The 25,619-nt window shown below is 35.0% G+C and overlaps 1 protein-coding gene across 6 annotated transcripts in view; it reads left to right on the top strand.

Moving 5' to 3' along the window:
- The window catches only part of PCDH10 (protocadherin 10), a 40,776-nt gene extending 17,273 nt beyond the window's left edge, over window positions 1–23,503 (top strand). For 2 of the 6 annotated variants that reach the window (XM_065062047.1, XM_065062045.1), the window contains one exon: window positions 15,531–23,503. In XM_065062047.1, the coding sequence (XP_064918119.1) occupies window positions 15,531–15,550 (20 nt within the window). In that variant the 3' untranslated portion in view covers window positions 15,551–23,503. Of the gene's footprint in view, window positions 1–7,216; window positions 10,468–11,021; window positions 11,112–13,068; window positions 13,144–15,530 lie in introns of those variants that run through there. The other 4 variants (XM_065062042.1, XM_065062044.1, XM_065062043.1 and 1 more) reach the window with 4 other exon arrangements.
- Window positions 23,504–25,619: the final 2,116 nt, after the last annotated feature.

Below are 25,619 nucleotides of genomic sequence, written 5' to 3'. Positions count from 1 at the left end.
TTCTTTAGCTAAATTCTAGGTTATAATTGTATAGTGAAAAACAGGAGCAAAGAAAAGAAAATTAGCACAATGTTTGTAGCAATGGGTAAATAATTCATTATTAATAACATGTTCAATGAATAAGGCAAGACGAATATATAAGAGGAATTTGATTCAGGAAGGAACTTTAGTTGAGCTACAGTGTAATTGCAACCATAATAAAATTAAATTCAGCTTCTTAAAGAACATAATATAAAAACTAGTTTGTCAGTAGAATGATTTTTTTAAAAAGAAATTATTAAAATGTATGAAACAGAATCCTCATATTCAGCAAAAATACTGTATAAGAAGTTGCAGCATGTATGGAAACAGCTGTATTAAAAAAACATTAGGAAAGAAGAAAAAGTATATTGCAGAATACAAAAACTATTTGAACTAAAAGTGTCTGTAAAAGAAAGGGAGATTTTTAAGTAAAATGAACAGAAGAGAGCGTAAGTTCTAGCAGGTAAACTTCAGGATGGAAATTAGCAGAGATATGTGGAAGTTAGAGCAAATAGCCAAAGGCATTCAAATAAATGTAGACAATTTTTCAGATGTCAAATGTAGCAAGCTAGAAGAGAACTGGTGTGTTTCTTGAACTGCAGTTGGTCAGGACAAGGACATTGCAAAGATTCTAAACTGTGTCTTTGCATTTGTTTTTACCAGAGGAGGGATGGAGAATGAAAGACAGACATATTGAGGCAGCTACCTATCTCAGGTAACCACTTCAAAGGAGTGTGCAAGACTGAGCCATGAAAGAGGATGTTGTTGCAAGTGTGACTAAAAGAAATAGGAAGAAGCCAGTAGATTATTTTTCTTTAATTTTCTAACAAAAGCTAGTAGCCAAAGAATGTTCCAAGTTGTGTTTATCATTTTTAAAAAAGGTAGTAGAGAATCTTCTAAATCAGACACCATTGAGAAACTGTGGCATAGGACATGACATTGTGACTATGGGGTTTTGGAAGAAGGTAGCTGGCACCTGTCCAGGAAAATTAAACAGAAAGATTGTCAATCTATTAGAATTTTGATAGTGGGAAAGAATTAATCAATCTAGTGTATATGAACTGACAAAAAAGCCTTTAGCATAGTTTCTGTGTAGTGGAATAAGCTAGTAAAGCATTACCAGAGTATCTGTGCCTGAGAGAAAAAAGTCACAAGGATAAACAGAACATTTTAGTAGAAGCGGAGTTCCCCATGTGTCTATACAGAGATCCATGGAGTTTAAAAATACTATTATCTAGAAATGGAAATGAGAAAAAGGTGGCGGTATTTGCAGATGATATAAAATGGTTTAGGTCAATCAAGTCTCTGATAGACTACGTATGCCCACATTGTGCAGTGAAGCATGGTCCAGAAAATTCAGTCTATTTCTGACCTATCTCGCTCTGGAATTGAAGGCTGCAGAGCAGTATAGGCATGGTAGAACAGCTGGGAGAACTAACTTGCTTAAGCTGTGCCATTAGGTCAATAGCAATGAATGTAAGCTGGTAGCTCTATATGGAGCTTTCAACTGTGCCATATGAGTGTCTCTGCTCAAGTTGTGTCTGCCTGGTGATTCCTGCATGGTGCTCCAATGGGTACGTTCCATGCGGAACCATAGAAAAGATAAATTGTATCATGAGAAATCTGAACTCTTCTTGGGAAAAAAGACTGGGAAATAATTCCCTGAAAAGTGTCTCCCAATGTACAAAGCCAGCAGGAACGAAATAAAATGCTAGACTGTAAAAAGGAATTGACTTGAAAATACACTAAAAAGTGTTATAAAACCCTCACACAAAAATGTATCACTATGTTGCTCTAGCCAGTCTCTTCATTCCACAGAAATAAATAACGTAACAGCAAAAATATTGAAAATATTTATATTCAAAGTAATATGAAAAGCTTAGTACTAGTTAACGTAGACAAGCCATGATAGGGACATGGAGTAAAGAGGAGAGTGCATGAAAACCGAGAAGGTAAGCTTGGCACTTTCATTTGCCATTTTCAATAACAAGAGAACAGCAAGGAGACAAAACAATTGAAGGACAACCAGGTCATGAACTGATAAGATCATACACATTCGATAAAATTATATCCATTTGACATAAATAATACAGTAATCAGTTGAAATTATGATTATGGTGTGTGATTGAAACCAAGGGCTTCATAGTGGGGACTTAGAGGTTCGCTTCTTTGTTGTTTGAGGTTTAGGTCATTGCATGGATAAATGAACACAGCAGCAGCTATATTACAAATTTTAAGGTACAAAAAAATACAAATCCTCATATTTAAAAGGTTTTTTTTTTATGTCCCATTGTCAAATTTTCACCTTAGTGATCTAAGCCATTGGACATATTCAAACAACAATTTCCACATACATGTTCTGTTTATTATTCTGAGCAGAATACATCAAAAGTAGATCTTTACTCAAATAATATATTTTGAATAATATTTTTTTTTATATAATTTTTAAGTATTTAGAATGAAAAATTGTGATGGGATCAATACATTGTAGGGTTTTTGAAAACAGTTTTCTTATAGAGTGACTCCAGGCTTCTTCTAACTTGCATATTTCTCTTACTGTGTAATTTACCCTTATTTCCTCTCATTCATCCATGTGATTTGAACACTGCCTTTCTGCAAACAGTTAAGAAACTTTCATAATGACTTGAATGTTCATAAAACATAAAAGAGATTCTGAACTTGAACAAGTGAATAACACTTGTGAGGAAAGTAAAATGTATCTTTTGAAATTCCTCTATTTTTAAAATAGATTCTAACTATTTCTATCTAATTTTTCAGTCTGAATTCATGATATTAGCCATTATTTTTATAAGTGTTTTTACTGTAGTGACCCAAGCCACTAATTCAAGATTCAAACTCTCTTGTACCACATTCTGTAGGATATTTAAGAGAGACCATCTTCACAATGAATACTTGATCAGTCTGATTCTGATCTATTTCTAATATTTTTGGCCAGGTTCTGAGATGATAACAGTGGGAATAGCACTATAACATTCAGCTCAGTAGTGTTTTGGTTGATAATTGACCATAAGAAGTAGCTTTCATTTGTTTTATGTTTTGTTTTGTGTTTTGTTTTTTTCTGTAATTGTGAATCACTCTAGATGTACAATTCTTTCATAATACTTCAGAGTTCTCCTAAAATTACATACTGACATGAGTGATAGAATATTTTTTTCTTCCTAGTAAGAGGTTAGGATTTTTTAAGTATGAAAACAGCTGAATATCATCATAATACCTTAACTTTCTATGTAGAAATGCTTAGTTTGCTTCTAAAAAATTACTTCAGCATAGCTTAATCTACTTTGGAAGCAGGTTTAAAACAAACTGCAGAAAGTAATGATTTACTACACAGAATAACAGCGTTTATGCACAGAGACATTCTGGAATAATAATTGTGTTCTAAAGTAGAGTCCTAATTAACTTTGCAATATCTTCTACATACACAGAAGCATCTTCATCTTCACTGATGAAAATATATCATTATCATAGTAATTATTGCTAACACCTCCAACATATTTTATGTATGAATTAGGATTTTATCACGTTAGGTATGACATACACACAGAAAGAGAATAAAAAAGCTGGTCTCTACCCCAAGGAGCTGGTGGGCTGAGCAAGGTGAATTGGAAGGAAAAAAAATCCCTTTCCCTGGCTGTTTTGGTTTATGTGGCATGGATATGAAATACCAACACTACCTTTGATAGATCACATAGGTCTAGGCTTGCAGAATCAAATTATTTGCATGAGTCTTGTTTGTACCATCCAAAAAATTTAAAAGTAGGCTCGTCCTCATTCTGTACCTCTGTTTCATAGCCTGGATAACCATTGACTGACTCTGCAGCCAAGGTACAACGAAGGGCTGTACACAACCACAGGGATCAGGCTTGGGTCTGAGCACAAGTCCCTATGTTCATGTGAAACTATAGATGTAGTCTGAGTTTCTCATTCCATGATGTATTTGGCACCTGCTCAACTTGACCTATCCATGTCGTGTTGGTTTACAAATAAAATTAAAAAGCTTTCAAAAGTCTTTACACAGTTGAATGTTTAGGAATTGAATCATCAATTTATTTCAAATAATCTACCGCAGAGCTAGCACAAAGAACAGTTTGACTTACAAACATTATCTATCTCCCTGAAACAGATTAGAACAAATGACCTGGAAGAGAAAAATGTTCATGTCTTTATACCAGGACAAGAAGTGTCTCACAATCCTTTGATTAACTTTCAAAGTATTAAAAAAAAAGTCCATGTAATATTTTTGGGGTATTTTCATCTAATTATGATCATAAAGGCCTGTTTCTGTATGGTAGAGTATGTAACACAGCATTTTCTGTGGACGTTTAACAGAAATAGAGGGAAAGATGTTTTAAGCAAGAAGCCTTTATTGTTTTGGAAAAGTGTCCTTCTCCCTGCCCCGTCCTGCTCCCCTCACCCCCCCAAAAAAAAATAAAAGGAAATTGCAATTTTGTACATTTAATAAGACAAAAGAAGAATTTTGGGTTTTTTAGTTATTTCTTGTTTCTGGAAAGTATTTGTGTAGTTTTATCACAGCTGTGATAGACATTATAGCGTTATATTTGCATAAGCATAAATATCAGCTATTTTGAATGGGACACTCGATTGACTTTTTAAAATGAGTTCTTTTTTGCTTTTAAAATTAACCTACTTGATTTCTAATACAAATCAGGTAAAATGGTGAGCTGTCTGGTCCCTTCATTAATAATTTTAAACTCAATTTATGATTTTCACACATATGTGAAATAAAAATGTGCAGAAGTAAAAGCACACAAATTAGCAACAATAAGTTGCATGCATGTCTAACATTTCTTGGGGTAGGAAGAAAGAAATCATTATAATGCTCAATTGAAATGAATGGCATTGAAATGCAATTTTATTGGTATGAATAAACAAATTATATGTGCATAGTAAAAGAGTTGTTCCTTTGTGAATAGTGCAGTTTTGTGCTCAAAAAGAATGTTAAAATTGTATCTTTCAACTTTGAATCTGATCTGCATAGCTGAGTATCCTGCATATCCTGTCACAGACAGTGGAATTCTTAACTTATAGTAAGGAGTTTATCTCAGTGACAGGATACAGCTCTCATTTCTGCACAAATGAGAATGACTTTGTACATGCAAAATCCCTCAGCAAAAATGGAGGCTGAGTTGAAAAGCCAACATCCAATAATGCTGAGAAACCTAACTGAACACTTGTCCATTTCTAAAAAATCTGAAAGAGCATTCCCATTTTTGCAAACTGCTGTATCTGAACTGCTCAGAGTTTTATCTGCATATACTTCTAGTTTGCCAGTTCAGATACATTATCTCTATCGGGTAAATAAAGCTTACAAAAAAACTCCTAAACCTGAAATAAACAGGTAACACTAATCAAAATAGAATAAGGAGAGAGCAAGACTATGATGGATTTTTACTCATTATTTTAGGTACTCTGTGATGTTAAATAAGCCACTTATGATGATTCACTGTTCAATGATTATTGCATAACTTCTGACAGGTATTTTTATCTCGCATCCGTGACCGCTTTGCCTTCTTCATCTGAATATTTCCTCTTGCAGCTATTGCTCAAAGGGAAGAACACTTACAGAGTACTACTGAAATAATAGAAAGGAAAGGGATAATTCAGAAAGAAAAAATAGAAAGAAACATATAAATATGCAAAGATAACTTGGCTATAGCCCAATAAAACCTATACATGGCATTATTTTCATGAAAATAAAGAAAAAAATGTTCTTTTAATTTTAAAGCACAGATGTTAGCTGTTATATTTAAATACAATTTGCTTGAATCTCTTTATGTAACTGTGATCTTGGACAGATTTAACAGTACCTTATATTGTACAAAATACTGGTAAAAAATATACCTGTTATTAGGTTTACATAGCATCTTCTATCTTGGGCAACTCTAGAGCTCTTACCAAGTACGGTGAAGGAAAATAATTGAAAAGGTTAAAAAATATATATTTTTAGTTTGTCTTAAAAATATGTCATTTCAACTATTTATGTTCCTCTAATAGCTAAAAAAGTCTGTGTTTGCCAGTTCTGACTGGAACACTGAGAAGTCTTGTATATCTAGCTATCTCAGACTGGTGCTATATTTATTCAATTATGTCAGTTTTGAGAGTGCTTATGTCTGCCATGAATATACCATCTGTAAGATTTTTTTAATATTTTCTTTTTTAAATAATGAAATGCCATTTTCTAGATTCCTAACAGTGGAATATAAAAGAAACCAGCAGAGAGATTGCTTGAAAATTTAGGAGTAATTTTTGAGATTACTGTGTTATGCTGGTTCAAAATTCCAAAATGCCTCTTTTCCTATAAATTTTAATCCTCTGACAAAAGTAGTTTAGCCACTTAAGGCCATGAGTCTCTTTGGAAAGCAACGAGATGTTTACAGTTAAAATTTTCAAAGGCACTAAAGTTATTTATTTTTGATAGGGAGATCCTATTAATTATGAATAAATGTTATTCTTAAATATACAAAACTCCTTACTGTGACAGTCAGGAGCTGGAGAATTGAATGTGTGCCTAAACTTGGGTCTATACACAGCAAAGTCTTTTCCTCTCTGCTTGCCTCTATCTTAGAAACTCCTTGGCCTGCACAGCAGAGGAAATTATTCTTGCTTCTGGCTCTTTTGCTGCACACAATAACTCTGATTTTCTGCTGTCATTTCCACTGCTTTAATTTCTGAGGGCTTCCCTTTCTTTCTTTTTTTTTTTCTTGACCAAAGGAGGGCAAATAGGGAAAACCATTTAAAGAATGCAACAGAGAGCCAGTAAAAGAAGGAACTGCATCTATTCGTTGTGTTTGGACAAAGTACACTATAGGGATCAGTGTTGCTATTTATCTGGCAAGCCTGTAAACAGTTCTATTTGCACACTAGCCACTGAGAATGCACAGTTTCATGCTAGCAGAAGGATGACTGCTGCTGGGAGGTAGCTGTCAATATATTTAATTTGTTTTGGAAACATAGTATAGTGAAGTCAGAAGAGTGAAAAATGATGTATTTGGTACCTTCTTGTAAGACAGGAAGTAGGAGATACAGACAATTACAATTTTTAACTTCAATACCTAATAAATTGTTCAAAGAACTAAATATTACTATAGTAATCAATGTGGATTCACTGAAAATCCAAACTCTTCTAAGGTAATTTAATTTGTTTCTTTGATAGGCTAATGGTCGTCTTGGTTGAAGAAAATATTGTGGACATGGTGAAGCAAATGTTCAGAACTTGCTTCCTAAATTCTGCCTGAAAATCATGTGCATGTAAGAGTTGCAAGAGCAAATCTGCATTTCTTGCATACATGCAATCTGGTTTATATGTGTAAGTGATGTTGTTTTACATGACGTTTTCACAGCTTATCAGGAATAACATGGATTAGAAAAAAAAAAAATAAATGGATGCAGAGTAGTTTCACAAAAGAAGTTACAGGGAAGACAGACTTCTGTTTTAGCAAGTGATCTGAGTCCTCTGACTGTCTTTTCACCTCCTGCATCGTGATCACATTCAGCACTGGATTCATTACGAGACTGCTTGAATGCAACTTCTCTCTATCCATAAGGAATTTTTATACATGCTGATACTGTGGATTCATATTATGTCAGAGTAAAATTCTGTCCCTTTGTGACCTTTTGAGCTGCCTCTTTGTGCTTCAATTTGACACCCATCTATTCTAAAATTGGAATTTAGATGACAATTGACTGTAGCTGCACACAGCTGTCGTATATATATAACTTTTTCCTGCTCTACTCGAGATAAAGTCCTGTGTGCTTTGTACCTGCAATATTTTTTATGTTTGATATGGATACACTGCTTCTAATTAATTAAAGAAGATTCTTCCCAGCAGTGGAATGTTATGGTCTGTACTCTTCCACTCTCTGGCACACCTTTAGCCTGTGTCAACTAACTTTCTTCCCTAACAAGTCCTGCGTATGGTGTGGGCGTCAGAACATGGGCCAGGGACCATTCCTGTCAGCAGACTGAATAGCATCACAGTACATGGTCCTAATATGTTGCTCGATGTGGCTAAGAAATTTTAATAATGTGGGCATAAGTAATTCCATTCTGGTAGTCTTAAGTAACACAGAATGCTCATGGGCACATTTCATTCATGGATAGAAACTGAGCCAATTAGACTTTTTGAATAAAAGAAAATATGAAAGGATTGTGAGAAATTTAGTTACACTTAACATACACTTAAGCATGTTACCTTGGTAAACTGGGAAGCACTCTCTGAAATCTGAGTGTTTGCTGCTCACGAAAAACAATGTTAAGTACTGTACTTTAGAAATGGAAAATAAAACATTCACAGAAGGAGAGGGGACATACCTGCCCAACCATAATGTCACCTAATCCCTGCTAGGAGAGAGGGGTGGTGGAAAAAACATCGTAGCAAAGATAAAAAATTACTGTTCAATACAAATATCTTGGCTTTTGTTTTGTTTTGTTTTGTTTTTGTTTTGTTTTGTATTTTAAAGGAATCAAATACTTCTATTGCTAAGGATAGTACAAAAATTATTAGCTTACAGTCAATCGGGAAGAATGTGAATTTGCTAATAGAGCATGAATGCAATTAGAATAAGCTGTTGATGGAGAATCAGAAAATATTCTTAGGGAATATGCTCTGTACTAAGTTTAATGAAAATCAAGAATAACTGACAAGTTATTTAATTTGTCTTAATATAACAGAATTATATGAACTCTTGCAAAATTAAATATTCCACAATTCTCTGAATATAATGATGATGTCATATATTATTTTTAGTGTTTTCAGGTAGATAATGAGGTTGTAATAATACAGAAAGATGAAAATACTTTCTTCTGCTTACTATATCTTTTGGGAAAACTGTCTTTGGTATTCTTCTGGCACATTATGGAATATAGATTAGCACTTTCTGTGCTGAATTGTAGTAACTAAAAAGCATTGTTTCTGTGGTAAATGATGGTAACCAGAGATAAATCAAATCTGATAAGTACTGTGCCACTGGGCTATTGCTGGCAGTGAAAAAGATATTGTCATAATTTACAGCAGAATCAAATACACATGAAAGTATCTTATTTGCCATAGAACATTGACGACAAAATCCAGGACATAATTCAAAAGAAAATCCTTCTTAATCGCATGTTTAATGTACAGCACATGTTGATTAAGGTCAGTGCTTAAATTTAAGGCTATGCTTGAGGATAGTCCTAAACAGAGAGAAATTTTATCTGGTGCTTACATGAGCTGAGACTTAGATACTTAAGAACTGAAATGCTTTTTTTTAAAATTTTTTTTCAGAGGATCAGCTAAGTCCATGTAGGATATAAGTCTCAGAGCACTCAATAGCACCAGATAAACATTATTTCAGTGACTGTCATGATGTGTTGACATTTGTATCAGGTAGTTCATTTGCCACATGAAAATATTTACCAAGACATGTTCCAAACATCAAAAATATCTTTTAATTATGTATTTCTCTGATCTTGAAACAAAGCTAATAAAAGTGGTAATATGTGTCAGAAATTTGGTCAATATATATTTTTCAAAAAAACATGATAATCAGTTTGTTAATACAGAATTCAACACTGTGTTTGCATTTGAAAAGTGGCACTTCTCCACTTAAATACAAAGGACAAAGCTCTTGCCCTGTTTTCATAGGGTGAATAACACTATTTGTCATGTTCACTGCATTATGGGCAGTGTACTGTCCACCACTGTCAAATTTTAGCTTGCCTGGGAATCAGTGTTTCTTGAACTGATTTGAATAAATATAGACATGGAAATATATGCTCTTAATGATTAAGACAAAAGGAAAGGATATGTGGTTACATTGTCTATTTTGTACAAAAGATAGCTTTTTGGCATAATCATCTTGTTCCAGAAGATGTATTCTCAAAGGAAAGAAAGATTTTAATGGTCTATGAAGTTTGTTTATTTAGCTAAAAGCAAGTCTGTTTCTAGAAGAGAGCCAGTGCAACAATTACAAACTTTTGCATTTTAGCCTACTTTATTTATTTGCAGCCTGAAGATCTAATGCTCACAATTTTTTTGTTGTTTTACATGAAATCTGGGTAATTGTACCCATCAGTCCAAACGCTGTCAGTTTATTTTAGAAACAGTATTTATATTTTTGGTTTTGCAGATCCCAGAAAGAACATTTCAGTCATACTGAATTCCATGTCTCTATTAGGGACAAATTTTGCCTTGGTACAACTTATATGTTTACATGTGGGAGCTTCTCCTGCCTTCCCTGTCTTGTCAGATGCCAGAAGCAGCCAGACAGAGTGTGGTCTCATTCTTACCTAACTCCCTGAGCAGCCTTCTAGAGTCTTCAAACTTATGCATAAGCACATAAAAAATGGCTCATTATGTGCATAAGCACATAAACAATGGCTCACTGACATTAGGGGGCAGTTGGCTGTTTGTTTGTTTGTTTGTTTGTTAAAAAACCAAACCAACCAACCAACCAACAACAACAAAATTAATTAATTAAGTAACAAAAAAAACGCCAACCAACCAACCAACAGCCAAGTACAGACGTAAGTATGTTCCATCTTCCTTTTTTTCAATTACTTGATATAATACAAAGTTAACAAAACCACATTAATTGTGTAAAACGTAGCATTGGCATCTGGAATGCAAGCTATTTTGTCCAAATGTGCTTTACAGCATACATAGGTTTGAAACACAAAATTTCTTAACTAAATTCTTGAATGAAAAGGAAAGAAAAAGTTCCCCTTCAACTAATTCATTAGGAGAAGATATATGAGAAGAATATTATTTTCATACTTGTGTACCAAAGTTTATTGGACTGGATAAACATAATCTCTTTTTATAACACCAATAATGGAGTTTTCATAAAGTATTATTAGTAATGCTTTAAAAAAAAAACTTATTTAAGTAATTGTTCATTTAAAAAGAAAAAAGACTTTATGGTTTGCAAAAGATACTAAATTGACACTTGAAGTGACTGGAATACTTTTTTATCCACAGAACATGGGTGGCAGCAGAGTAAACCCCATTCTACATCCCCCAGCCCCAGCCGTGTGTCTCACCCTTTACCTGGATACACCACTACAAAGGGTGAGGGAGCTATGGTAGTTTACTCTGCATTCCCATTCACTTGTTGAGCTTTTTCCAAAAATACAGTTGCTGCTAACTGACCTAGAGCTCCAGGGTAACTGAAATAACCAGGTTATTTCATAGAGAATACCTTCTACCACTACTTAAATCCTGGTCTCTCTTCAATTGGGCTGAGTTAAAACAAGAATGTCAAATTTGCAGTCTGTTGGTTGTCACTGGAATTATCCATTCCTGGTTCTGTCAAAGATGACGGGACTTACTAAAGGGCAATATTTCATTTGCTACAATTAAAATGTAGACTGTAAAACAAACAATAAAAATATGAAGAGTTAAAATCAATAATGCAAATCGAAAACCAACATTGTCATAATGTATATGAGGTAAGCAACTCCTTTTTAAGTAGTTGTTCCCTACAAGTGAAAGTCATTCACTGTAAAACCTAACGAGCTGAGTGGAATGCAGGAGATGACAGTCTCCCATAATCTCTGTATCAATGGCAGAATTGCATGGGGACCACCTGATCTGTGCAAACGCGGCATCGTGAAGCACATTTTTTTACAGGGGACCCAAAAGAAAAGATGTAATGCATTGTGTGCTTTCATAGAAGCCTGTATCTGAAAGTCCATGTGAAGACAAATAATACTTGGATATTGTGCTAACTTAGAGAATTTGGATCTGAAACAGCAAGATGACAGTTTACATACTGGCTTTCCCTCTGTTCTCCTGTTGCATAGCTGGCTTTGATTTAAAAGAGAGTTTTTAAGTTCAAGTGCATTCTTTCTCCATGTGAAGAACAGCAATATATCTGTAACAGCAGCAGTATGCTTGGTATTTGGTATTCTTTGGAGATTTCAGTATCTCGGGGTTCATTTGGATCATTAGACTGTTGTCACTTGAGGGAATTCTGCAGTCATTCAGTTATAGCAGTTATAATACTGTGGGAGTTTATGGAGCTCTCGAATATAGTATAGACTGAACAGAGACCGCAGCTATAAAAGGTAGAGGATGTGTCTTCTACTGCTGCTTTGGTTGCCAGCTGTGGAGGGAAGCAGTGGGCCTTCTCTCTGTCCTTGTCAGATTAGCCAGCAATACTATGCAGGAGAAAAATTTTATTCAGAGAATTTGAAGGTCTTCCAAGTACAGGCAATCCCCTCTAGGGTTTGCCAAAAGAGGAAATGTATATGACTCTATTCATGGTTGTAAAGTACTAGTCTGACATCAAGTTTGGATGCAGTGGGAAGATTCACAACAGGGTGAAAGGAAGATTTATTAAACAGACGAGAGCTTGGCAGTATTTTCTGTTCATTTCTGATTCATAAGGTAGCAATAATCACTGCATACTTTATTTTCTCTTTTCTGTTTCTTATGTTACTGCTTTTCATTTCTTTTTCTGTTCACTTGCCACTGATGTCTTTATATGTCTTGTCAGTCTACGCAGAACTAGCTCACTGTGAATGGGAGGCTTACTAATGTGTACTGAGGAACAAATGAATCTAAACGTATTTTTGCTGGGTTTTATTTCCAGTTTTTGTTGCAACTCCATATAAATTTTATGCATTAAGCGCTCTTACTGTAACACTACAAACCTTTGTTAAGGTCTCTGGGGAAGGAACTATAGTCAGTACGGTACAAATTGTGTACCCTAAGAATTTTAATTGGAATACTTGTGACTATTTAATCATCTTGTTCACCTCAAACACTATTAGAGTCTGTGTACAAATAGTATAATTACATTAACAGAATTATGAAACCGTTCATTATTAAAACCCTTTTTCTAGCTAATACCCATACTCACACAGACTTGAAGCTTCCTTATGCACTAGCTTGAGAGTTCAGAACAGGAGATGAAACAGGGATGAAAGAGAGAGCTGTGATCTCTGAGGAGATATTAGGCACCAGAAATTATGGTGTTCTTGTGCCAGCTCTTACACTGACTCTGATACTTCCATTTCTGTAGCACTTGCCATCTCTGGATCTCAAAGTGGATTATAAAGAATAGTGATTTAAACCTTCCTGCACCTCTAGGAGATAGGTAAGCAATATTATTCCCATTTTACAGATGGAGAAATTGTGATACAGAGAGGCTTGATGTTTCTTATTAAAGTTTATTTATGAACACACTTGCATGCACACACGTAGAGCTAGGAACAGATGTCAGAACTTTCATTGCCCTCTGTTTTAAGCTGAATCCATCCTCCTTTCCATTTAACCTCTCTGATTTATATTCCCCATCTGTAAAAAGACGGAAACTGGTATAGACATGGAGAGATTTGCTTGCACATAAACTTCTGTGCAAATACAAAAAAACCAAAACAAAACAAAATACCACAAAACAAACAAACAAAAAACCAGACCAACAAACAAAAAAACCCCACATACCAAACAAAAGTTGCCTTTGAAATCCAATGCATGTTTTGTGTTGGCAGAGGATGTTTTAGGATTTAGGACAAGGATTTTTGTAGGTGGGAGAGTTGCAGGTGTTCTGTACCCTGATATGTAACACTTAGTTATTGCTATAAAATGGCCTGATTGTTTTGTAATATAAACATATTAATGGAAGTTTAAAAATTAAGTTCAATTAATTTACATTGCAATGGACTAGAAACGGCCAGCAACTCAATCTCTGTACTACCTGAAAGCATATCCTAAACAGATTTTGCTGCATACCTCAAGTGCCACATCAACACCAATGCACCGTTTCAGACAGGAGCAGAAGGAAACGGGTGCTGCATGAAAACAGCAGTTGCCCCAGCTGCAGATCTATATAGTTTTATCCCATGAAATTCCTGCTGTGTCTGTACTGCAGCATAAGTTCCTCAATGGCACACAGCAACCTAGACAACTGTGCTTACGTACTTCTAAGAGAACTGAAATTATTAGTGAACTTTTGGAACAAAAATTTTGAAGACCAAATATAGGTCTTGTTATTTTTATAATTATTATTGCAATGCTTTTCCCTGTTATATTTTAAAATATATTTTTAAAGATGTGTAGAAACTTGATTGGTTTGATCACATACACATAAACATCACAAAATTCTGATCGCATTAATCTTTACTACAATGTTAAAAAAATATACTGCAGAAGCTTTTAAAATGTCTTTCTAATTCTGTTTACTAATTTGCAGAATTGAGACATCCGAAACATAATATATTAGATGCTTTAATTGTAATATTAATAATACGTCTGGCAATTGTCTGTATGTTCAACAGATAGCTTATGAATAAATGTTTGTTGCATTTTTCTTTGTGCATCCTATGGCATAGGCAGGCTAGATTAGATGAACATACAACACCTATGTTAATATTTTCCTGTAAGTCATCTAACTTCTCTGTGATACAGTAGATACATCATTAGATGTTTACTAGTGAATATAAATAGTGAATAGGTATGGCTAATGTATATTTGTGTTAAATGGAACGGAGACTGGATGTGTTTGTGTCAGCATGTAAGCATCAGCATATATGTATGGATGGCTTGATTCAAAGATTCATTCTAAAGTTAAGATTCTTTGGTTTAGTTGTAATACTTCATGCACAGAAATATACAGAATTTCAGGTAAGGATTTAGTTGATTTGGAGCTAAGGTAAAACCTGATTTTATCATTACAATTTTTACTAAATAATGGTGATGATAACAATAATACAGCAAGTTAGTTCCTTGTCTCAACTTCATGTGTGTCTGAAATCTAACCCAGGGTCTTTCTGAATGCTAATACAAATAATTTGTTACCTTTGCTCCTGATTACAGCTAAAATAGCTAGTGTCTTGAGGTAATATAGCTACCACAGCTGATGGATTAGGATATGGGTTTGCTAATGCATTGACCTTCTTATCTGTGTAACATGAGTTAATTTCCAGCCTGACAGTAAATGCTGAAATTTGAATTGTAGCACTAATGCACCACTTTTTCATCTCTGTCAAACCAGACTAAAGGGTCATTTGGTGATGAGGATAATGGTTCTCTTTGAAAGAGAAGGAAAACCAGCTTCTGAATCTTTAGGGGATTCTAGATTTGCTTAGAATAGGCTTGGAAGTTCCAGTAATATTGAACCTGCAAGTCTGACTGATTGTTTTGTTCTTATACTGATTCTGTATGAGCACATTGGAATACTTGCTATGACATGTTAGACAGAATAATAAAAGAGCACATGAAGTTCGATTTCTAGACTATCAAGTCTCAAACAGATTCTCCTCTGAAAAGTGAATCAACATTAAACTGTTTGCTACAATGGGGATTTTAAGCAAAGTTTGTGACAAGTTTTGGCTGTTTCTCTACACTCTTAAGAAATACTAAACCTAAGAAATGTTGGAGACGGTGTTTGGTGTTGGTTTTGGGTTTTCTTGTTGTGTTTTTGTTTGTTTGTTTGGCTTGTTTTTTTTCTCTGTTCTCAGAAGTGTCTTTATTTCTTTCCTGCAGCACGGAAAAGGATATGCTAGTCACTTCTACAGGACTTACCTGAAGCAGCATGATTTGCACAAAAGTCGACCAACAAAAAGCATCAACTTTCAACTTCATTATCTTGGCCATCCAGTTCTGTGTAACTGAAGGATTTGTGTGCTGTTGGAGACATCATGGCCAACAATAGGACCTAATTGCTCTCAGCAGGCCTGAGAAATGAGTTGAAATGTGTAAAACTGTAGAAACTTCAGAGGCAACTGATCTTGCCTCTCTGATCAGTGTGTGCCTGTTTACAGCACTATATATCTTTCTCTCTCCAAAATGTCACTGAGCCCTTTAGATGTTTATATTCACCACAAGAAGCCAATCGTACAGATAAAAGAAATGTGCATTATAAATGCAATATCACTGTTTTAAACTTGACTGTTTTATATTATTTTTGTGTGATCAAGTGTTCCCCAAATTATTCCAACTTTACAAGAGAGATTGTGATCATGTTCTTTTCACCTGTGGGTCATAAAAATGTTGTTAATCTGAAGACCCACAAAAATTATCAAAGACATTCTGTAGTTTATACACCGTGTTGCAAAGTGTTTACTGTACTATTTCAAAGCTTCTAAATAAATATAAAATATATATATATTATATTATATATAATTTTCCGGAAAACGTGGTACAACTTAGTTGATTTTTAAATGGATTCATACAGTCTACACCATACGCTAAAGTGAGAAGGTAATTCAGGGTTCCTAAGCTATCCTTGCTAAAACGAAAATAAAAGAAACCTTTAATAGTACTTCCCCAATATTCGTATTTTGGTCAATCCTGTTTTCTTGTTTAAACAAAAAAAGCTGTAAGCAACAACATTTTGTCTAAAAGTTGTAATGAATTTTCAATGCCAAAGATGCAGCTGTCAATATTACCAGAATGAGCGCTATGTACTATCAGAGGTATAAATCACTCTCCATTATTTTGGTTATATTTCTATGGTTTTTAATTTGGAATCACAAAATCTTTTATAAGACTCTATAAACTCACCTGTATATGTTGTTAAAAAGAACACTGGGTGTCTGTACATTTTGCGATGTAAGATATAATGTAAGTGAAGTTAAGTATTTTAAGAAAATCATCCCAAACTCAGTAGTATGCATACGTACATACATACGCACACACACACAAACACACACATCTCTCTGACATAGGTTTGTGAAACTATACAAATATATTGCCTAAAAATATTTCTCTTGTGGCAAGGAATAGTTGTTGCTAGAATTCAAATTGTGAAGGCAAACTTTATGCCAAACTATTGATTGTTTTATCACAAAGGAAATTTGAAATCAGGAACATGGCAGATTCCCAGCTGACCCTTTTCCCACTGGAGCTGTAAAGGGGTTGGCTGCCATCTTTGTTGGGAAAAGGGTTAAACCCTTGCATATAGTCTTTATGTTCTGTAAAATTTCTGTGGTCTGAAATGGTATCTTAGAGCATTTCTTTTCTATGAAATATTGAAAAAGGTAAACTTTCAAAGGTGAAGTTTAAAATTACTCATGTCCATGGAGTTTAAGTACCATTTACTAAATGTAAAAATCTAGTAAAATGTTTTTTTCTTTTTTTTTTCTTTTTGTATTGTGCTTTTTTCCCCCGCTGTATCTTAATGTCAAATATTAACAACACAAGAGAACACTGTGTTATCATGCATTGTCTAGCCAAATTTGAACAAATTCCGAGTAATGATTATTAAAACAAGAGAAAACCTCTCACTGATTCTAGTTATATAGGAATTCTGATATCCCCACCAGTGTTGTCAAAGGAGGAACATGTGAGAAGCTGAATTTGGCCACTGCTATGTTGTAACAGAAATTGCTTTTCTTCTTTTTCTTCTTATTTTTTTTGTTATAATTACAGTTTCTATTAGATAGAAGTATATACATGGAAACCATCCTGCTATGGATCCAAACAAGACTACTGATGAATTTGTGAGAACTCTTTGTACAAACAGCTACTGGACAGAGCCCTGAAGTTGTTAATTTCATTACTCCAGACACAAATTTACCTTTATTAAACTCTTTTAATGTGTACTTCTAGCACACTTGTATAAGTACAAAATATTTTATGGGGTCCTTTTAAAAATGTATATAGTATACAAAACACAATCAGAAAAAAGCCACCAACAGTAGATACTGATTTGAATAAACACAACAGTGAACTATTTCCCTGCCTGTAGGTAACAGGACTTTAGGTCACCTACATGCTTTGCTAATTTTGTGGAAAAAAAAAAATGTTTTTGACAAAGGTTTCATTTAAAGGAGTTTGTTAAATTTTTGTTTCTGTTTTTAAGGCGAGAAAGTCCTTGCACTTCTTAGAAATGTTTTTGCTTTCTGAGTGTGTCTTTCATATTAGACATATATTGTAAATTTAGGTTGTTTTCAGTCTTTGGGAGGAAAAGGAAATATTTTTCCTTTCCATTTCATAGGCAATTGAAGTGTTTCTATTTAATGGAACTGCTTTCACATTTTGCATGCCATTTCTCCTGGAAAACTTGACCATATCATACTGTGTCATTCATTTCCATAACTGAACTCTTTCCATGAACTGTGTATGTTATATATACACCTTTTTTTTTAATGTTAAATAATGTAGCCATTGGTCCAGGTATGCACAGAAACCCTTCTGAGTCCATTGGGAGAGTCCCAGAGGGAATTATGATAGGACACAGAGCTGCTCGAGAAAAGGAAGATTTAAGTACTGCAGCCTGGGCTCCCAAGATATTTAAAGACTTAGCTTTTCTTGATTTCCCTAGCTCACTGTGCATTTCAGTATGATAACATTTGATAACGTTTAGGACACACTAAAAATGAGTACATGGCTGCTGTGTCCCAAGAGAAGTGCTGAGAAGCGTATTTGGCAATACAGAGGTTCAATTTCTCCCATTTCTTTGTTGTAGTGGGGAAGAATCCTGTTGCATCCAGCCAGCTCCCATTGCAATTGAGTTGTTCAGCATCTACCATATATGTCATCATGCTCCTAGGTGCCTATCTGCACTGATAGGTATGTAAATGCCTTTAAACATGAGCTCTTCTATTTGCCTCTTCCTTTAAGCATGTGTGATGCAAATGTCTAAGGACTCTGATTTGCATATTGATCACAAAAGTAAACTGAAGTAGTCAGAAAATGTTTAGGTTGGATATTAAGGGGAAATCTCTATACCCATAAGCTGGGATAAGGAAGGTTCTGAAATCTCCTTCATTAAAGGTTTTCAAAAATATTTCAAAAAATACCTGTCAGGGATAACACAAGTGTACTTAAACTTGCCTCAGTGAAAAAGCATAGACTAGCCTCTCAGTCCTGTTGTTCTATGATGTTCCTAGTAGAGCACATTAAGCTTTGAAGTATGTGATCTGTACACAGCTGTAAAGATAAGAATGTTCTATCCTTCAATTAGGTAGCAAAAGCAATATTTAATGTTTAAATTTACAATTTATGAGCATAATAGAACAAGCTGTCTGTGTTAAGAACTGTCTTTGGAGTAAATTAGAGTTCCAGCACAGAAGACAGGATCTTATAAAGCATAACAAAATGGAACCAGATCTGTATTTTTTTTTTTAATTATTTTTATTTCTTGTTTAGATATGTAGCAATGGATTTTTAAGCAGCTTGCTTATTCAATTTATTCAAAACTAGACTTTGGTTTCTTCCAGATGGATTCTTCCAAAACTTAGAAATACTAAACCATTTCATTACTTGAAATAAAATTTCAATGATTTAATGTCAGTTTTTATTAAGCTGCCTACTGAGAGAAAAAAAAAAAATATATATATATATATATATTCCTGTTGATATATTCTCAGCTGATTTGAACAAGGTGTAGTAATTTTTCATCAGTACTGTTGCAAAATTAAGTGGAATGACAATGCACAGATAAGTACAATTTGTAAAGATTATGCTTCCTGCATTATAGTCACTATGTATGTGTATGGGGAGATATGTGTGCGTGTATATAATTATAGTTCAAAATCTGGTGAGTTGCCACTGGATTTTTTTCATACAGGAGTACACTCCTACCAGTAAATGCAAACAGCAGGGTAGAAACATTTATGATACTACGAAGTTAGACTTGTTTCTTAGTGTAAAATGGAGTTTCGCATTCAAGATCTGAATTCAGGCCCTTCTAGATGTGTTATACTCACAACCAAACACACCTTTCAGTATTTGAGTTTCCAAATTTTATCAGCTCATAGTAGGACATTTCTTTTCTTTATCTACTATCATTCCTCAGGGTAAAGGGTGGATAAACAGATAGTCTTCCTAGGCTGTTCAATTGCCATTGCAGTTTTGCAAGGCTGTTAAATATTTGTGTGTCTTACACAGAGAAAGCTGATCATATCCTGCCATTGTTCCATGTTCAAGTCTCGAGTTTTATGTCATTGGGAGTTTTGAATTAAAATTTATACAAAGGCATAGGGGCCAAAATAAGCACCTTCAATACATATTTAGTTGTTACAGGTTAGTTGCAAAACATTAGCATCAGATCTCTTTAAGAGCAGGAAGTTGTTTATTCTGTTTGAAGTAATGCAAAAGACAGCCAGTGAGTCTTTATTAAATTATACCACGAGAAATTCTGAAACTGTGAGTTAAATCCATTGCACTGATCCGTACAGTCAGAGCTCAAATTCTTCTTAAAGAGCTCCCTCATTTTAGTTTGTCTCTAATCTGTTAATTTGTCTTGGTATGAAATGGGTACATATATATAAACAAATAACATATCCATTAAAATCCATTGTTGAGCATCTGTGTTTTTGTAGATATCCTCATATGTATGAAATAAGCAAGAACTAACTTGGACAGCTTTATTGAATTGAAATTGGTTTTGAATTTGAATTTGTTAATAAAGTTCGTGATATTGACAGACATCAGGAAAAAATGAAATCTATGCGGGTGTAGTTCTCCAGAAGGCAAATGCTTCATTTTGGAAGCATCCTGTCAGGTGAGTGCTGGGCATCTTGTTGAGTCAAGATGAAATATACTGTAGTAAAACTTCCTTGTTCACCATGTCAGTACTAATTAAAGTGTCCTCTGGATGTTAACCGCTTCAGTCAATCAGAAGTTATCAAAAATGGTAAAGAGGATTTAGATAGCGTTTACCATTCTTACTGAAGCGAGCTGAAGACAGACAGATGAATGCATACTAAAGCATTTATGTATACTATACAATACAGAAAATTAACTTAAGCCAAACAAAGAAACTCTGCTTCCAAACACACACACTTCAAAGATTAAAGTTCATCTGATGCTCAACTTAAAAGCGTTTTTTGGATGACTCCTCTTTGAGCTGCACTAACAGTGAAGAGTAATGTATTGTATAACAAAGCCTTATGACAATATGATAAAGGGAGTGTAACCAAGCCAACCCTAAGTTTCAGAAGTCTTGGATTCAAACATTCAAATTTCAAACTGATTTATATTTTATATGTATCAGAGCCTGATTTCATTAAAGGCAGTGGCCCAAGCCACAGTGATTTGAAGGAGAACAAAAGGAAGTTTTCACTTCTTTCTTTAAGCACATGCATTTTTGAGCAAGAGCACCCTACAATACATTTTTTGAGACTGACCAAAGGGAAACTTCACTAGCTCTGTTTTAACAAGCTGTGCAATCAAGTTTGGAAATTCAGACATGGCTATGTGTCAGTTTTTAATAGACGTGTTTCTAATAATTTTATCTCAAAGCAAAATAACACAACACCTTAAATGATATCACGGTTCATATTTTCTAAGAAGACAAAGACAGAAATACAGTCCTGAAAATATATGTTAATGTTTTCACTATGCAGAAGGGCAGAGAATCAAAAATTCATTGGAGCAGAGTATTCTTACACTGCCATAGCTGATGGTTGAAAATGTGAGCAAAGCAAAGAAAGTAAGTACTAACCTCAATAATGAATGTTTCAGCGAGTTTTGCTTTGGAAGGTAACAATCAGATCCTAAGCACATTATCTCCTTTCAGAACTAAATTGAAAGATGTTTCCTATTATCTTTTCTGATCTAACTTTTACCTGGTGTACAAAAGCAGTCCTCTGAAGGGTTTGCCTGTTCACCTCAGTATGTGTGGGGGTGTATCCCCATTTGATGAGGATAAAACAGAAAAAAAAGACCTGGAAAAATGTCTGATGTCAAAATTGCCTAGTAATTCTATCCCCATCACTACAGCTTTTCTAGACAGGTTATCAGAATAACTTAGGGCAGAAACTTTATGCAATGCTGACAGAAGAGCAGTGGTATGGCACTGTTCCACTGTGAAGAAGAAAAAGAGAGAGAGAAAGAGATAAAACGTTCTCTGTTTTTCCTAGTCTCACAGATGACATTAATTGGTACTTAAATAGTGCTTTGTTCAGGGACATAAATATCATGAAAGAGAAAGATTTCACCATGAGAGCAATATATTTGTTGTGGCTTCTGCTAGCTGCAGAAAAAAATGATGAATGCAAGCAAACCTTCTCCTGCTCCAGCCCCTGAAGATGAGGCTAAATGATGCCATTGGAGCTCACGGCCGTTCCATTTTTGTAAGAGGCTTGGTTTGATTTATATTCTGACTGTCAAACAAAGAAAGGGAGACAGAGTGCTGGAAGTAAAATGTAGTTAATTAATATAATCTAGGGAGAAAGTGAAACATACCTTGTAATGGTATCCTTAAACCTCACTGAGCTTCTGGAAAAGATCTGTTAAAAATTAAGCAAACAAACAAAACCCCCAAAATAAGAATAAATCTGCTCCTTGTCACTCCAAGTACACGTTTAAATCAGACCAATCACAGCTGAGTTGAAAATTAGTGGCATGTGAAATGTCGTATTCTTTCTTACACCTATTTTCACAGGATAACAGGGGACAGCCCTGGCATTCAGCACCTCCCTGGGGACAGTGGTGCACTGAGGCTGAGATGGGCTGTGGTCCCACAGGTGAGGAGGCAGGATCAGGCCCAGTGAAGGGAACCAGGCACTGCCCTGGGTCGCAGCCACTCACAGGCATGGCAGGGAACCTCTTCCCACAGCCCCCAATGGTAGGATGGGACCAGCCTTGGGTGCACTGGTGTTGAGCCAGCCCTGAGCCCCCAAAATCAACCCCCCAGAAGGGTTTCTTACCCTATTGTGAAACTTAGCAATTTACAAACTTCCTTCTTAAATATATTATTATATTCTGCTTTAAATACTACATTTTAACAGATGTTACTTCATTGTGCTTTTCATGATTTGTCAAAAGTTTTTTTTGGGTTCTCAGCTTTGTGTATAATTGAGTAATAGACCTATCAGCCTAACTTTTAAACTATACCCTTATAAATACAGGTGGAATTAAATTAGCCCTTATCATATAGAAAGTTATATTAAGGTTTCTGGGTTCCATTTTGCTACTTTAGTTCCTGTTGTCACTTCCTTTGTGACATCACAGAAATTAATTTCATTTTATTATTAAAGAAATAAAATTTTGTTTTCTTTAGTAAATCTGATGCAAGAAGTACCACTCATCCAGAAAAAAATTCCAGGCAAAAGTAGGTAGTTTACCTTTTTTCTTTTTTATAGAAATCATTTCCAGAACTTCACTGTTCAGGGATAAGGACATGAAATGCAGTAACAGAAAATATTAAGTCTGCATAGTGTTTTACTGGATGGGGGAAATTTCTTTCCTGTTTCCGTTCTGTTTGGAGTAAACTGGAAACCACCATTTGCATGCGAAGTTCTTAGGTGTTTAATTCTTCACTTGCAGAGTGAAATCCACAGCTTCACTGAACACATTGTTGATATTCACAAATATAAAGCTTCAGGAAAAAAACAAACCAAAATCTGTCTTACTGTTCTCATCCAAAAAATAACCTTGAGCACTGGAAGATCTATGCATAGCTGGAAATTGAGAAACTGTATTTCGAAGTTAGGTTTCTATTGACTGCTGTTCTGTGTGCTTTATATCCTTTATTAGTAAGCAAAATATATTCCAGTGTTAAAACAGATGCCTGTATCACTGTCCTTATCTTACTGAGGCATAATTGAGAAATTTCATAATACAGTTTATTGCAGAGATGGGAATAGGGCCTAGTTCCTAAATTAAAATAATCAGAAAAATGCAACCACAACAGTGATTATAACATAAAATAATGTAAAACCACATGGGTGCTACAATACTGAGATCTTCCCACATGCAGGTTAATGAGCTAACTAGTAGTCTAGAGAGCAATATGTAATTTGGTGCCCTTGGTCTCTCTGTCAAAAGAATATATAATTATTCTTTGCAAAATGGGACAGCTTCAAAGAGAAGAATCAAGAGCTCTTCATCTTTCCACTCAGAGCCTATATCTTTTTGGATTTGATTATTAGGGAGGGTTGGGAAAATAAAACTGGGTCTAGATCCCATGACACAAAAGAAGCATTTGTCCTCAGGGGCCAACATCATGGGCAAGTACTATGATCAGTATTGTATGAATAAGGGCCTCTGTCAGCACTTCTTTCACTGGTAGTTTTCTTTTCAATATTTGTCTTCTCAAAACACCTAAAAATAGGATACTATTTTGTTAAGATGTTGAAGAGTACGTATCTAAGATTTTCAGAGCAGATGGTATGACTTCTGGAGTATTTTTTTTAGGATGTGAGAAATCTGAATTCAGATAATCTCTGCATCCATATCCAGCTTAGAGGAGTTTCTAAATAGCAAGTTGGACGATTATCTCCTATTTTGGTGTCCCAATCTACAAAAGCACTTAAACATCTCTTGGTGCAGGAACAATGTACATGTGCCACCTTCTATGGCTAATCACTGATTACAGATTCATTTGCTTGCTCTCCAGCAAGTAGTACTGTATAAAATATTTTGCTCAGTGAGGTTTTTTTCTTTTAATGACACATGGAGTGACACTGGGCATATTACAGAACCATTAGAGAGCCTGGTCTCTTGCCAAAGAGATCGAGAGAGCAAACCATACCTGGCATGCTAGTCATGTAAATGAATGTATTATTAGAAAATACTCAGATATACACTAATATAATGCATTACAGAGAAGGATTTACCCAGTATTTACCTGGCAGATGCTGAAAAGTTCAGAGATTCTAGACAATTGGATGAATTTCCAGTAGGTAAGTGTTTCTGAAGTCATCCTATTGACAACAACAGAATTACTGCACCAGTTAAGGTGGGAAACAATACTTCTTTGCTGTTTTCCTGGTGATCCATGCCCAGGGCTGGGGCTGTCTGTGGCTGCTTTCTGGCTACCTTGCTCCTGGCTGGGAGGCCTCAGTCCCAAGGGAGCCCCCAGCCCCTCCATGCCCTGACACTGGGAGGTCATCATTCCCAGTTCTTCTGCCTTGCTGCTGGATCAGCACTTTGAATGCCATTACCAATACAAGTTTATCTAAGCTGTTCTTACAGACTGTACTAATGCCAGGCACAACATGCCTCTGTTGTAAAAGAGAGATTCCAAAGAGGATGGAAAAAATAATATTTCATTTTCAGATGGAGTTTTGTTTTGATATTTTTATTTCCTTGCTGTTATGTTTCTGTAAAATACTAGAGTATTTAGATTGCGAAATAATAGCTGTTTCAAATAAATCAAACAAGTACATTTCCTGTGCATGTGTTGTCACTAATGTGACAAGGTCCTTGTTTTTTCTTCTTGATATTGGTTTGCTCTTACAAACTAAAACCTTACACCTATAACAGTTCTGTCTTTCCCTCTTTCCCCAATCTCCTCTCACTCCAAGACACTTAAATTGGCCTGGCAGTACCTTGAACAAGTAACATTACGAGAGAAGCTGTAGGAGACATGAAAATAAATTTGTTACAAGAATTTCGTACACTTGTTGGTGTGCAGGTAAAATCCTGTTTCAATTCCAGTGTAGTCTATATAAACCAAGCAGAATAAAGGTAGGGTCTTAGCCTAGTGTCTGTATGTGTAATCCTAGTCTAGTATAGGTGAACACATTGCCTTACCAGGTCCATTATAAAGAAGGTAAACTGACCCATTAATCAAAATTCTGAGCATCTATATAGAACTACAATTTTATATTTGAGTGAATATACATAAATAATCAATAAATGCAAACTGAACCAAAATTGTGAGATATGGGGTTGTCC

This window comes from Columba livia, chromosome 4, assembly GCF_036013475.1.
Source record: "Columba livia isolate bColLiv1 breed racing homer chromosome 4, bColLiv1.pat.W.v2, whole genome shotgun sequence".
Lineage (NCBI taxonomy): Eukaryota > Metazoa > Chordata > Aves > Columbiformes > Columbidae > Columba > Columba livia.
This window is presented reverse-complemented; position numbering and strand designations above follow the sequence as displayed.